The 14,342-nt window shown below is 35.5% G+C and overlaps 1 protein-coding gene across 8 annotated transcripts in view; it reads right to left on the bottom strand.

Moving 5' to 3' along the window:
- MYO9A (myosin IXA) overlaps positions 1-14,342 on the bottom strand; it is a 279,254-nt gene that overhangs the window by 81,659 nt on the left and 183,253 nt on the right. For all 8 annotated transcript variants that reach the window (XM_017548134.2, XM_017548127.2, XM_017548128.2 and 5 more), the window contains 2 exons: positions 9,348-9,470; positions 726-806 (listed from right to left, as the gene is read on the bottom strand). In XM_017548134.2, the coding sequence (XP_017403623.1) occupies positions 726-806; positions 9,348-9,470 (204 nt within the window). The remainder of the gene's footprint in view (positions 1-725; positions 807-9,347; positions 9,471-14,342) is intronic.

Here is a 14,342-nt window from a genome sequence, read left to right as displayed (position 1 = left end):
TCACCTGAGGTCAGGAGTTCAAGACCAGCCTGGCCAACATGGCAAATCCCTGTCCCTATTAAAAATATAAAAATTAGCCAGGCATGGTGGTGCACACCTGTGGTCCACACCTGTGGTCCTAGCTACCTGGTGGCTGAGGCAGGATAATCGCTGGAAACCGAGAAGCAGAGATTGCAGTGAGCCTAGATAGCACCACTGCACTCCAGCCTGAGCACCAGAGCGAGACTCTGTCTCAAAAAAACAACAAAAAAAGAAAATCCTTTTCTGGCAAGACTTCAAGAGGTATTTGCATCTCAAATTTTTTTTTTTTTTTTTTTTTTTTTTTTAAAGACAGAGTCTCATTCTGTCACACAGGCTGGAATGCAGAGGCATAATCTCAGCTCACTGCAACCTCCACCTCCCCGGTTCAAGACATTCTCCTGCCTCAGCCTCCTGAGTAGCTGGGAATACAGGCATGTGCCACCACACCTGGCTAATTTTTTTGTATTTTTAGTAGAGGTGGGGTTTTACCGTGTTAGCAGGATAGTCTTGATCTGCTGACCTCGTGATCTGCCTGCCCTGGCCTCCCAAAGTGCTAGGATTACAGGCATAAGCCACTGCGCCTGGCTATTTTCCTTATAAATATTACAGTTAGTGCTTCCCCTCCACTTATTCTCCTTAAAAGTATTTAAAACTTAATGTGAAGTAAGCTTAGATATGTGCCCTCATTTATATGACATTTTTACCTTTTCAGCATTAGAGCGAATGCATTTTACAAAATATGGTTCTGCTTGACCAAGTGTTTCCATCAGCTTGCTTAATGATGCCTGCAACAGAAACCAATATAATTATCATACTCTCCCAGTTCCAAACTATTAATAAATAATTTATAAATGTAATCAATATGCTAGCAAAACACGCAAAAAGTAGAGACACATAGAGATTTGTCTTTGAAAAGCACATTGTGTATATTCTCATACTGGTTAAATTACAGGCAATTAAGGATAAGGATGGTAGCTTAGTACTAAAGCAGACAGCATGAAAATAGTAAATATTGCAGATGTATTTCAGAATAATCAAAATATTGATTTTTTTCCACTTTTCTTCACATTCTATGAAACAACTTTATTCAAACTCATGTGTCCTACAACTTTCAAAATGATTCAGGAGAGTATCCAGTAAGGTAATACTCCCTTGCTTTACTTTACATTACATGCCTACAGACTATGCAATGATATCCCTTTTTTTATTCCTGATAATGGTAATTTGTACCTTCTCTCTTTCTTCTTGATTAGTGACTAGAGGTTTATCAACTTTTTAATCTGCTCAGGCCAGGTGCAGTGGCTCACGCCTGTAATCCCAGCACACTGGGAGGCCAAGGCAGGAGGATCACCTGAGGTCAGGAGTTTGAGACCAGCTTGGCCAATATGGTGAAAAAAATCCATCTCTACTAAAAAATACAGAAATTAGCCGGGCTTGGTGGTGTCTGGCTGAGGCATGAGAATTGTTTGAACCTGGGAGGTGGAGGTTGCAGTGAGCTAAGATGGCGCCACTGCACTCCAGCCTGGGCAACAAAGTGAGACTGTCTCAAAAAGAAAATAAATTTTTTTTCGATCTGCTCAAAGAACCAGTTTTTGGTGTCATTGGTTTTCTGTTTTTGTCTATTTTTCTGTTTTTCATTTCGTTGAATTCCGCTGTTATCTTTATTACTCACTTCTCTATGCTTGCTTTGGGTTTCATATATTCTTTTCATAGTTTATTAAGGTAGAAATTTAGATTATTGAATTGAGACCTATCTCCTTTTCTAATAAAAGCATTTAGTGCTATAAATTAACCTTGGAGTACTGCTTTAGCTGCATTGCACAAATTTTGGTATTTTATTCTATTTAAAATATTTTTAAAATTTCCTTCCTCTAAAAAAAAGTATTTTTTAGGAGTCTGTTTTATATATTCTGAATATTTAGGGATTGATGTTTTTCTTTGATTTCTGGTTTAACTCTATTATAAATACAACATTTTGTATGATTTTAACTCAAATTTGTTGAGACTTTATGGCCTAGTTTATGATCTGTCTTGGCAAGTATTTCATGGGCACTTAAAATGAATGTATATTCTGCAATTGTTGGCTGGGTTGTTTTATAAATTTCAGTTAAGTCAAGGAGGTTAATCATTCTATTCAAGTCTTCCATATCCTTCCTAATTGTCTACTTACCCTATATCAATTACCAAGACATATGCTGAAGTTTCCAAGCATAATTGCAGATTTGTCCATTTTTCTTTTAATTCTATCAGTTTTTGGTTCAGACACTGGGGAGCTCTGTTATTAGATGAACACACATGTAAGACTGTTATGTATTCTTGGTAAATTGCACCTTTTATCATTATGAAAGATGTCCCTCTATCCCTGGTAATTTATTCTTAAGTCTACTTTGTCTGACTCTACTATAGTCTCTATAGCTTTCTTTTGGTTTTTGTTTGCATGATTTTTTTCATTTTTTAACTTTAACCCTTTAGTGTCACTGTATTTAAAGAGGTTTCTTGTAGATAGCATACAGTTAGGTCTTGTTATTTTATCCAATTAAATAATATCCATTTCTTAATTGGACCATTTACGTCATTTACACTGTTAATAATTAGTATAGTTGGATTTAAGGCTACCAATTTTATTATTGGCCTTCTGTTTGTCCTCTCTTCATTTGTTCCTGTCTTCCTCCTCTCATCCTCTGCCTGTTTAAAACAGACTTTTAGGGCAGCTTTAGGTTCATAGCAAAAATGAGTAGAACATAAAGAGAATTCCCACATGCCCCTTTACCCTCACATGCACAATTTCCCCTATAATTAACATCTTGTGTGTGTTATATGTGATGAACCAGTACTGACACATGATTATTAACTACAGTCCATAATATGCATTAGGGTTCACTGTTTATGTTACACAGTCTATGGATTTAAACAAATACATAGACTTTTAGTCACCATTGCAGAATCATACAGATTAATCTGACTAACCTAAAGTCCTCTGTGCTCTGCCTACTCACCCTCCCCCAACTAGATTCTGGCAACTACTGATCGTTTTTATTGTCTCTATAGTTTTGATTTTTTTCAGAATGTCATGTATTTGAAATCTTACAGTATGTGGCCTTTTCACATTGGGTTCTTTCACTCAGTAATATGCTTTTAAGGTTCCTCGAAGGCTTTTCATGGCTTCAAAGCTCTTTCCTTTTTAGTGTTGAATCACTGCCTAAATGTACCATAGTTTATTTATCCATTCACCTACTGAAGGACATCTTGATTGTTTCCAAGTTGTGGCAATTATGAATAAAGCTGCTATAAATATCTGTGTACAGGTTATTGAGTGGATGTAAGTTCCTCTCATTTGTGCATATACCAAGAAGTTGTGACTGCTGGATCATATGGTAAAAATACAGTTTTATAAGAAACTGTCAAACTGTTTTCCAAGGTAGCTGTATCATTTCACATTCCCATCACTAATGAATGAGTGAGTGTTCCTGTTGCTCCACATTCTCATCAGCATTTGGTGGTGTCATTCTTTCGGACTTTTGCCATTCCAATAGCTGTGCTGTGGTATCTCACTTTTGTTTTAACTTGCAATTCCCTAATAACATATAATGTGGAACGTCTTTTCATGTGCTTATTTGCCACCTGTGTAAATTTTTTGGTGAGGTGGCCCTCCCCTCTGCTCAATATACTTTAGTATTCCATATTAATTTATCTACTTTTCAGCTGTATCTTCTTACTGTGTTTTAGTAGCCGCTCTAGGGATTACAATACACAAACCTAACTTGACAGAGTCTACTTAAGAGTCAACATTTCACAAGTTCAAGTAAAACAAAGAAGTCTTACAACTATTAGACCCATTACTGTTGTGAAATATATTACATCAACATACAAATTTTTAAACTTTTAAGTGTTCATTTTTCCTGCAAATGTAGTACAATATACATAGGGCTGGGCACAGTGGCACATGCCTGTAGCCACAGCTACTTGGGAGGTTGAGGAGGGAGGATAGCTTAAGCTCAGGAGTTGGAATCCAGCCTGGGCAACATTTTATGAGACCCTGTCTCAAAATAATGATGATAATAATAATACACATAAAATATTAAAATCATAAGTATAAATTATGACTATTTACAAAAGGAAGACATTCTTATAACTAGAGCCCAAATTAAAAATATATAATCAGAATCTCAGAAGTCTTAAGACTTCTGAGTTGTAATAGCTATCTACTCTTACCTCCACACTCCAACCAATGGTAACTATTATTTATAACAGTTACCAACCAATGGTAACTATTATTCTTACTTCTAAGATGGTAAGTTAGGAAGTTAGTTTTACCTACTACTAAAGTTCATATGAATGAAAAAATACACTATGTACTATTTTGTATTTGTTGCATACAATTGTATTTTGTACATTTTTAGTGCTGTATACTAGTAATCCCTTATTTGGCTATACTACCATTAAACTATCGATTAAGAGATGAGTATTTTGTTGTTTCCAGTTTATTATGAAAAAGGTTGCTATCAACATGCTTATAGTTGTCTTTTAACTGTTTTTCAATGTGCTTGTAGCAATTTACATTTTAACAGTACCATATAAGAGTTCTGGATGGTCACCCATCCTGTCAACATGTTGTGTAATCAGTTTATTTCAGCCATGCTGGCAAGTGTGCTTTGTGGTCTTAATTGGCACTTCCCTCATGAATCATAATGTTGAACAGGTTTTACACAGGTATATTGGCCTTCTGGATATCATCTTTGATAAACTGCCCATTCGAAACTTTTGTCCATTTATCTATTAGGTTTCCTCCCTTTTAAAAAACTGATTTTTAATTCTTCATAGATTACACATATGAGTCCTTTTTTTGGTCTTGCTCTTTTTCTTCTTTTAACGGTGACTTTTTTGATTTAAACAGTTTTATTGAAATAAAACCTACACACTATTAAAATATACACATTGTAGTTCACATATCAATGAGTTTTAGCAAATTTACACAGTTGTGCAACTATCACTACCGTCCAGTTTTAGAACTCCTCTATCACCCCAAAAAGCTCCCTCCTGCCCATCTGCAGTCAGTAACCACCTGAGCTACAATCCCAAGCAACTACCAATCTGCTTCCTGCTGCTATGAACTATCTTTTATTTATTTATTTATTTTTTTTTTGAGACGGAGTTTTTTGCTCTTGTTACCCAGGCTGGAGTGCAATGGCGCGATCTCGGTTCACCGCAACCTCCGCCTCCTGGGTTCAGGCAATTCTCCTGCCTCAGCCTCCTGAGCAGCTGGGACTACAGGCACACGCCACCATGCCCAGCTAATTTTTTGTATTTTTAGTAGAGACGGGGTTTCACCATGTTGACCAGGATGGTCTCGATCTCTTGACCTCGTGATCCACCCGCCTCGGCCTCCCAAAGTGCTGGGATTACAGGCCTGAGCCACGGCGCCCGGCCTACTATCTTTTAAAACATATATTTTTTTAGATGTTTTTCCTCTGATAATAAAAGTAATATGTAGCTATTTTAGAAAACTTAACATATAGATATATGTTCAGAGAATATCAGCTTGGGTTTGATTTGAGTAATGACTCAACTCCTAGAGCTACAATTAAAAGCAGGTTATTTTCTTCCAACCAATCAGCCTTTTCAAAGGGAATTCATAGTTTTACAAAAAACAAGCTTAATGTATCCTACATCTTCCTTATACCCACAGTTAGAAAGACCCCTAAAAGTCAGGGAAGAGAAAAATTTAGTTTTCACTACCTGAAGCAAAGACTATGTTGACTGTTGATGTAACGGTGGATATATTTCCTAGCAATCTGTAGGTCCCTAGGCAGCTGGGTATGGAGAGGGGCAGCAGTTTTACCAGGAAGTTTTAGTAGCTATAACAAGCAACACCATGTGTATGACTAATTGTATCAGGAGAAAGCCAGAAAACTTCTTTTAAAAAAAACCACGAAGTAGAGACATAGTGCTATGAAGTGACCAGAGTTTGACATGCAGGTCCACGAATAAATACTGCATGTCTCCCTAGTTGTGTTTTTGTTTTTGTTTTTGTTTTTTTAAATCAAATCAGAAAATATTTTGGTCATTATTTCTTCAGATATGTTTTTCTACGCCCTCTTCCCTTTCCTCTCCTTCTGAAATCCAATTACATCTATGTTAGACCACATCATATTGCCCCACAAGTTATAGCTATTTTGTTTTTTTACATCTTTGTTGTTGTTCTCTGGGCTTTAATAAACTATGACTTCAAATGTACTACTTCTGGACTGTCTAACAGATGTTAATCCAATTTAGCTTATTTTTTTATTCTCAAATATTACCTGTTTAATCTGTAAAAGTTCCATTTGAGTCTTTTTCATAATACAAATGGCCCTTATTGGTTTCAACAGGCAGTGAAAGAGAGGAGAGGACAGAACAGCTCCATCCCTGAGGAAATGTCCAGAGACTCTGTTATCACCTTCCAAAATAAAAAATCTATTTTGTTCTCATCATATTTATGTTTTTTGTTATATCTTTGGGTATATTTAAAAGATATATAATAGCTAATTTGAAATTCTTACCTACTATTTACATCATCTTCATCATTTTAAAGTCTGTCTCTGATTACTGGTTTTTCCCCTTTGTTAGGGTTTTTATTCCTCTTTGTCTGTCTAGTAATTTCTGATTGGATGTTAGACACTGTATTTTATATTGTTGGATTTTGTTGTATTTTTTAAAGAGTGACAAACATTTTTCTTAACATGCAGGTAAGTTTCCTAGGATCAGTCTGATTCTTTTAAGACTTGCTTTTTAGCTTTGTGAGAGCAGGGTCAGAGAATCCCTTACATTAGGACTATTATGGTCCCATTGCTAAAACAATGTCTTTCTGAGGATTATACCTAATACCTCATATAATAAAAGGTCATTTCATTCTGGCTGATGAGAATAGAATTACTCCTCTAATCCTGTATAAATACCAAAAATTGTTAGGTCTACAGGATTTAGGTGGTTCTTTCCCCAGTCTCATGGAATTTTAACCCACATATGCACAGATCAGTAGCTGGCCACAGAGACTCAAGAAAACCCCTCAGATCTCTAGCTCTTTCTCTTCATACAACTTCCTTCTCTTTACTCTGCCTTACAAATTCTAGTTGCCTCTACCTTTCTAACTCCACCTCTTCAATTACCAAGACCATCGGCATTAGTTTGGGTTTCCTCTTCCTGAGCTGTAGCAAATTATCTTAAGGTGTTAATCTGGGGCTTTCCTCATTTATTTCCCCAAGATTGGAGTCCTGTAAAGCTTACTGTCTAAAATCTGAAAATATTTGACCTCTATCTTTTATCCAGTTTCTGGTTGTTAACAGCAGAAGGGCAATTCCTATATCAGCTAACCCTTTATGAGTTCTATGATTTCATTTTGATGAAAATAAGCATTCAAGGAAGGGCACAGAGCTAAAGATAGCTGGATGCCATCCATTTCAACCACCTGCAGTTTCCTCATCTGTTACTTGGTTTCCTCACTTTTATAGTAAGAATAATAGTATTTATCTTAGAATGACTGGAGGAAAACTTAAACAACACCTATTAGAAAATGCGTATGTGTAAATATTTGGCAAGGGGCCTAAAAAATATACTACACATTGGTCATTATGGATGGTAGATGAATCTCACTTGTTCTTGCTCATCTGTATTTTCTAAATAATCAAAAATTAACTCATTACTTTTGTAATAACTTAATGGTCTATTAGAAATATTAAAGAGGACCCTTTTTCTAAAAATTAAATATAATTCATGAATATAGAGTGAGAATATGTTAATTTGGAAGGATTTTAAAAGATACAATAGGATTGTGATTATAATTAAGTTTTATTGTACTAGCTATATGGTATTCTTCAGATTAAAGAATGATTTCAGTATTCAAGGCAACTGTAAAAGATCCAAGGTAACAAAACAAAGAACACTTAACAGCTTATCATGAGATTAATGTTCCCTTTTCAGACAAGGAGCTCACCAAATTACCTTTTGATCAGAATTTGGCTTACCAGGTGGATTTGCTAATCAGAGAGAAATATGCTAAAAAACTAACCATTGTATTAAATCTGCTTATGACTCACGTTGTATATTAATAAATGTATACTCAACATGATTTTTTTTCCTATAACCCATTAATTTCTGCATTTCTAATCTACTAAGCAAACATCCAGACTCTGGATTGTGAGGACAGCAGCAAGGTAAAAACAGACTTTCCCAAACCCTATCTTCTCATTCTTCTGAATTAAATGTCATTACCCCATATGACTATTAAGAAGGATTTTTAAAATTAATGGTAGTGATTTCATTATACTCAATTCCCTTTCCTTTAAGCTTATTAGCACATAATGAGTTATTTGGCTCCTTGGTCTTGCTTTTTCTTTTCTTTTTTTTTTTTTTAAAGGGGAAAGCAAGTGACCAAATAGCCTTCACAGATTCAAATTTTTCTTTAAGCCTATGGTGAGAATTACCTAAAATAAAATGACATTTCTAGCCCACAATTTGAAGAACTGTGCTTATAAATCAAACAAGATCATACACAATAATACATTAGTGGACAATTTATGTTCAAACAACCTAGCTGTATAAGAAGCATTTTTTAAAATGTTAACATACACAGACATACCTATCACGAATAAGGAAATTTTTATTCAACAGTGAACATTGCTTCTGTGATATAAACATGAAACAGAGTAAACTTATGCAAAGCACTGTTACCTACCTGATTATTTCGCTTATTTTCATAAATATCTACCATATGAAAAGAGCTTTGGAGATAGATGATTTAAGAAGAATGGAAGAGGTAATTTAAAAAGCAATTTGAAAACAATTATTCTAGGAGAAATTTGCTAAATTATCATATTTATTCCTAAACGCCCCCCCCACCTCAAAAAAAGAACTGGATTTCTATTTACACAAAAGTAAAATAAATACACAGAAGGAAAAAAAAAAACTTCAGCCTCATTTGGTTAACTACTGATGTAGCAGCATGAGGTTTAAGCAGGGAGAAAAAACATGATCATTATGCTAACAGTGACTTTACCTAAGCAACAGGGTTTAAAGGCAGATTTTGTTTATAACATCAATTTTCTGCTCCTTTCTCCTCACACTGAAAATAACAAATATTGGTATATCCACTATCCAGACATATATAGATGAAAAACAAAGGCATCTGACTTTTCATCTCTGGTTCTTCTTTCCAAAATAGCCAGTGATATATGGCTTTTTAGAAACATAAATCAAAATGCCATTCAAGTACCCTGCAGATCCCTTTAACCTTTCAATGACAATCTGAAAGATACAGATTCTTATTTGTTTTAAGCAAAACAGGAAATAACCTGAAACTGGGCACTGATGCTGGGAGGTTTTTTCTTCTTGTGCAAATGAAGAAGAGACTTGGTAATGCGATCTTGTAGTGTCAGTCTTGTCAGGTGCTTTAAAGAATTTACTTCTAGCAAGTGCTGAAAGAAGAGAACAAACAAATTGCTCACATAAATTAATCTAAAAATAAGACAAAATTCTCAGCCAGTTTTTATCATTTTCTATCTATATGATCATTTCCTATCTTAAATGACTGTGATGAATATGAAAGACTGATATCCAACATTCAGTCTATTCTCCGGTCTTCCTCTAGAAGCTAGAAAGCTAAAAAGAAAAGTACACTTCCCAAACTCTCTTGCATCTAGAGTTCTGGATATGGTTTAAGTTTACCAATAAAAGGCCCACATGTGAAAATGGGAAGCTATAACTGAGGCAGAGGCTCTGGCTACTAGTTCTGCTTCTGCTAGCAAAAATGAACATACTATATGTACCCTTTTTTTCTGTGGTCCCAGCATCCAGGCACTAGTTTTGTGAATGCTCAGAGGCAGGGTGCAAAACATTTGTGTTGTCATCACAACTACTTAGCCCTGGAGCAACTAGTCGTAGCAGTTTCTTCCAGATGGCTAATTTACACCACAGGCAGTATATACCTGCAAGGAGCAACTACACTGACAGCTTCCTGATTTCCTAGCGTTTTAATTACATCAAGGGACAGTTCTGCATATGCTATTTTAACATGTGACTTCTAATGACTTTGTAAGTGCCTACTTAATTAAGTCCCTTTATACTTAAAAATATCTACTGTAATTACTGTTATCTCAAACTGAGCCCTGACTCATAAAGACAATAATACCAGGGTGATAGTTGGTGTGCCAGGGACATACACACACAAAAAAACAAAGCATATCTATTAACTATGATGTACTACACTATAAATTAGGAAAAAGGAGTTAGACGTGAAGCTACTAAAGTATTTAAAGATAGTACAAAAAGTATTTGGGAGCTTTTTTAGCCAATTATAATTTTTTAAACCACATGATATTTACGGTAGTGAGTTTATAAATGGAAAGAATTTATATAGATGTAAATATATAATGTTATTTTAAAAGTAGTAAAAAGTCTTAATGTATGAGAAACACAAGATTGTGTTAAAAACATGACAAATTTACAAGTCGAAAGGTATTTATTTTGACAATATAAACATTTAAAAAATAAAGCCATGCATATTGAAAAAAGTACAACACATGTAAACAAGTTGAATTAAGGAAATGTTATTTCCTACAAAATGAAAAGGCTTATTACGTTTACAAAATAACTTTAAAAAATTCTTAAAAAGACAGATACCACAGTAAAAAAAAGAGCAGATGATCTGATGAAGCAATCCTCAAAGTTAAAATGGCAAGTAGCAAAATCACAATCCATTCAATCTCACTTGTATTGAAGGAAAATGCCATTTCTTTTAAAAGAGGTTTTCTGCATCAGATTTGCAAATACAATAAAGACTGACAAGAGTCAGTATTGATGAGGTGGTGGGAAATAGGCATATACTGTATATACTCACTGTTCTTAGGAATGTAAATTATTATAACTTTCCTGACAAGAAATTTTACATTTAGATATTTATTCTAAGGAGTTATCAAAGAAGATCTGTGTTGTTTTTAACAATATACTTCAAAAAACAGTGAAAAATTATTAACAGAGATATGCCATTATGTAGAATTATTTAAATAAAGTATGCTTCATTTACACAACTGAATATTCTGCAGCTCATAAAGTTACTGTAAACCTGTATATCCTGACATGGGAAAATATTTGCAAACACTACTGGCCAAAAAAAAAAAAAAACCCATGTAAAACAACATACATGTAAAAAGGGCATTTGTGCTAAATTTTAGACAATTTTTGATTTACTTTTATTAGCATATTTGAATTATCACACGCTTCACTGTATGTATATTCATAAAAATATTTTCATATTGTTCAAGAATCAATTAGAATAATGTATAGGTTATCCTTAAGTAAAAACAAATTAGCAAATTAGCACTGAAGGCTAAAATAATTCCTCTCCTTCCACTTTTAATATATTATTGAGAAAAAGACCTTGGAAATAAAGTTTGAGTTTAAATTGTTTCTCACTGTGAAAATAATACCAGAGAGACTATGGAAATTAAATAACTATTTAAAAATCTTTGCTGTCATGTATATTGAAACTCAGAGTCATTTCAATTTTTTTCATTTGCTTGGAATACTCTATAGCCTTGCCTTCACAAGGCTTGGTTTTAAGTGGCACTGAACTTGTAGTTTAACTTTCTCAGAAAGTTCTTGCTTAAATACTGAAAACATAGCCCACTTCCATGTCAATTATACTTAATTTTCAACACTGCACATAATATCACCTAAATTATCTTTTCATTTATTTGTTAATTTGTATACGGTCTTCTTCTTTAAAAAATAACCTCCTGGAGTGCCAGGTACTGTGGCTCAGGCCTGTAATCCCAGCATGGTTGAGGCAGGCAGATCACTTGAGCTCAGGAGTTGGAGACCAGTCTGGGCAACATGGCAAGACCTCGTCCCTACTAAAAATACAAAAATTAGCCAGGCATGGTGGTGAGCGCCGGCAGCCCTAGTTATTCAGGAGGTCAAGATAGGAGGACTGGTTGAACTCAGCAGGCAGAGGCTGCAGTGAACCAGGATTGCACCACTGCACTCCAGCCTTCATGACTGAGTGAGACTCTGTCCCCAAAATAAAAAATAAGTAAAAGATAACCTCCCATAATATTCTGACAGTACTGTTCATCCCTGCACCAATAAATTCCGAAAATAGTGTCTGGTTGAGAACAGGATTCAATAAATATTAGTTTGAATGAATTAAATACCTAGCAACTGGCCAGGCGTGGTGGCTCACACCTGTATCCCAGCACTTTGGGAGGCTGAGGTGAATGGATTACCTGAGGTCAGGAATTTGAGACCAGCCTGGCCAACATGGTGAAACCCCATCTCTACTAAAAATACAAAAATTAGCCAGGCAAGGGGGTAGGTGCCTATAATCCCAGCTACTTGGGAGGCTGAGGCAGGAGAATTGCTTGAACCTAGGAGGCGGAGGTTTCAGGAAGCTGAGATGGTGCCCCTGTGTTCCAGCCAGAGCGACAGAGACAGACTGTATCAAAAAAGAAAAAAAGTACAAAAAAAAAAGCTAGCAACTAATGAACTTTGAGCAGTGCCTTCCATAGTAAGTGGAGATCAGACTTCTCCCCATATGCCTAACCATAACTTGGTGAATCAACATATATTCAGAGTGATTACTAAAGGTCAAGCTGTGTTGTAAGTGCTAGGGACATATTACATTCAAGTTCAGGCTACTAAGACATTAAAAAATAATCTGATTGCCCATAAGGGTTATGAAAAAAGATAAAATAATACCATAAATCTAAAGGTAAAGGGATACAGAGTTACTTCCTTTCTTAGGGCTTCAGTTCCTTGTCTATTTCAATCCTTTCTTAATTCTATCATCATGGTTGAGTTTATTAAGCTTAGTTAACCAGTTTATTTTTTCAACAATTAACTACTGCTTGCTGTGCAAGGTGCTGTAGACAAAAAGATTAATAAGCTATTGCTTGATATAGTCTAAATGTTTGCATCTCCCAAAATTCATATATTGAAACCTAATCCCAGTGTGACAGTATTTAAGAGGCGAACAGGAGGGGCCCTTGGGAAGTAGCTGGGTAGTGGTATTAGTACCTTGATAAAAGAAGACCAAAAGAGCTTGTTCATCCCTTCTGCCACATTAAAACACACAGAAGGTACCATTCCATGAGGAATGGTCCATCGATAGACATCAATTGTGAAAACTTAATTTTGAACTTCCCCACCTCTTGCACTGTATTTTTTTGTTTACAAATTAGCCAATCTAAAACATTTTATCATAGTAGCCCAAACAAACTAAGGCATTTCTCATGCTATTAACAAGGACTAAAATGGGTAATAAAATTAACTTCAAGGCTGGACACAGTGGCTCACACCTGTAATCCCAGCACTTTGGGAGGCTGAGGTGAGCAGATCACTCGAGGCCAGGAGTTGGAGACCAGCCTGGCCAATATGGCAAAACACTGTCTCTACTTAAAAATAAATAAATAAATAAAAATTAAATTTAAAAAAAAAATAGCAGGGCATGGTGGTACACACCTGTAATCCCAGCTACTTGGGCAGCTGAGGCATGAGAATTGCTTGAACCCAAGAGGCGGAGGTTGCAGTGAGCCCAGATAGTGCCACTGCACTCCAGCCTAGGTGACAGAGTAAGACTCTTGTCTCAAAAAAATAATAACTTCAAGATTTGAGCCCAAGTGACTATAAAAATTTACTAGGAGAGCAACACAGTAAAATTGCTTCAGCCATGTATTTTGAGACAAGGAAGATATCTGAGTACAAATGTACAACTGGGCAATGCAGCTGTCACTGAAACAATGTAACTTAAAAAAATAGGTCATGTTAGAAAAGTAGATCTAATAGAAGTGACAGTTTCAAGTTGAGGGAATAAGTTCTAACAAGAAAAATGGGAAAGTACTATCAAAACAGAGCTATCATCTTGTGGAAGGATGAACTTGATCTCATGAAAGCTGCCTCTGCATTTCAAGTGGATGCTTGTCTGAAGCAAACTAGGCTAACTTGTTATCTAAAAGGGAGCAGCCGTGTGTCATCTCAGAGACTGTAAATTGTACAAACTAAGTGCTGACTCTGGCTCCTGTAGAGAGTTTTAATGGAAAGGTTCCCTGTAATAACAAGGATCTCAGATAATTTTGACTTACTCTGCAAAACCCAAGCTAGATGTCTTCCCTTTCGTCCACTCCTCCCGCACTCCATCTCTTCCTAAGTCATCCATACTTCTTAAATAGAGAACTTAGTCTGGGATGAAATTAGTGAGTTGAAGATGTTTGGTCTCCTATTATATACTCAAAAAGTTCCTCAGGGGAGGGATATACCTTATCTAGCATAGACTGTGTAAACAGAAGATATTG

Source organism: Cebus imitator, unplaced genomic scaffold (assembly GCF_001604975.1).
Source record: "Cebus imitator isolate Cc_AM_T3 unplaced genomic scaffold, Cebus_imitator-1.0 Scaffold203, whole genome shotgun sequence".
NCBI classification, from domain to species: Eukaryota; Metazoa; Chordata; class Mammalia; order Primates; family Cebidae; genus Cebus; species Cebus imitator.
Note: the sequence above shows the minus strand (reverse complement) of the source record. Positions and strands in the feature narration are given on the sequence as shown.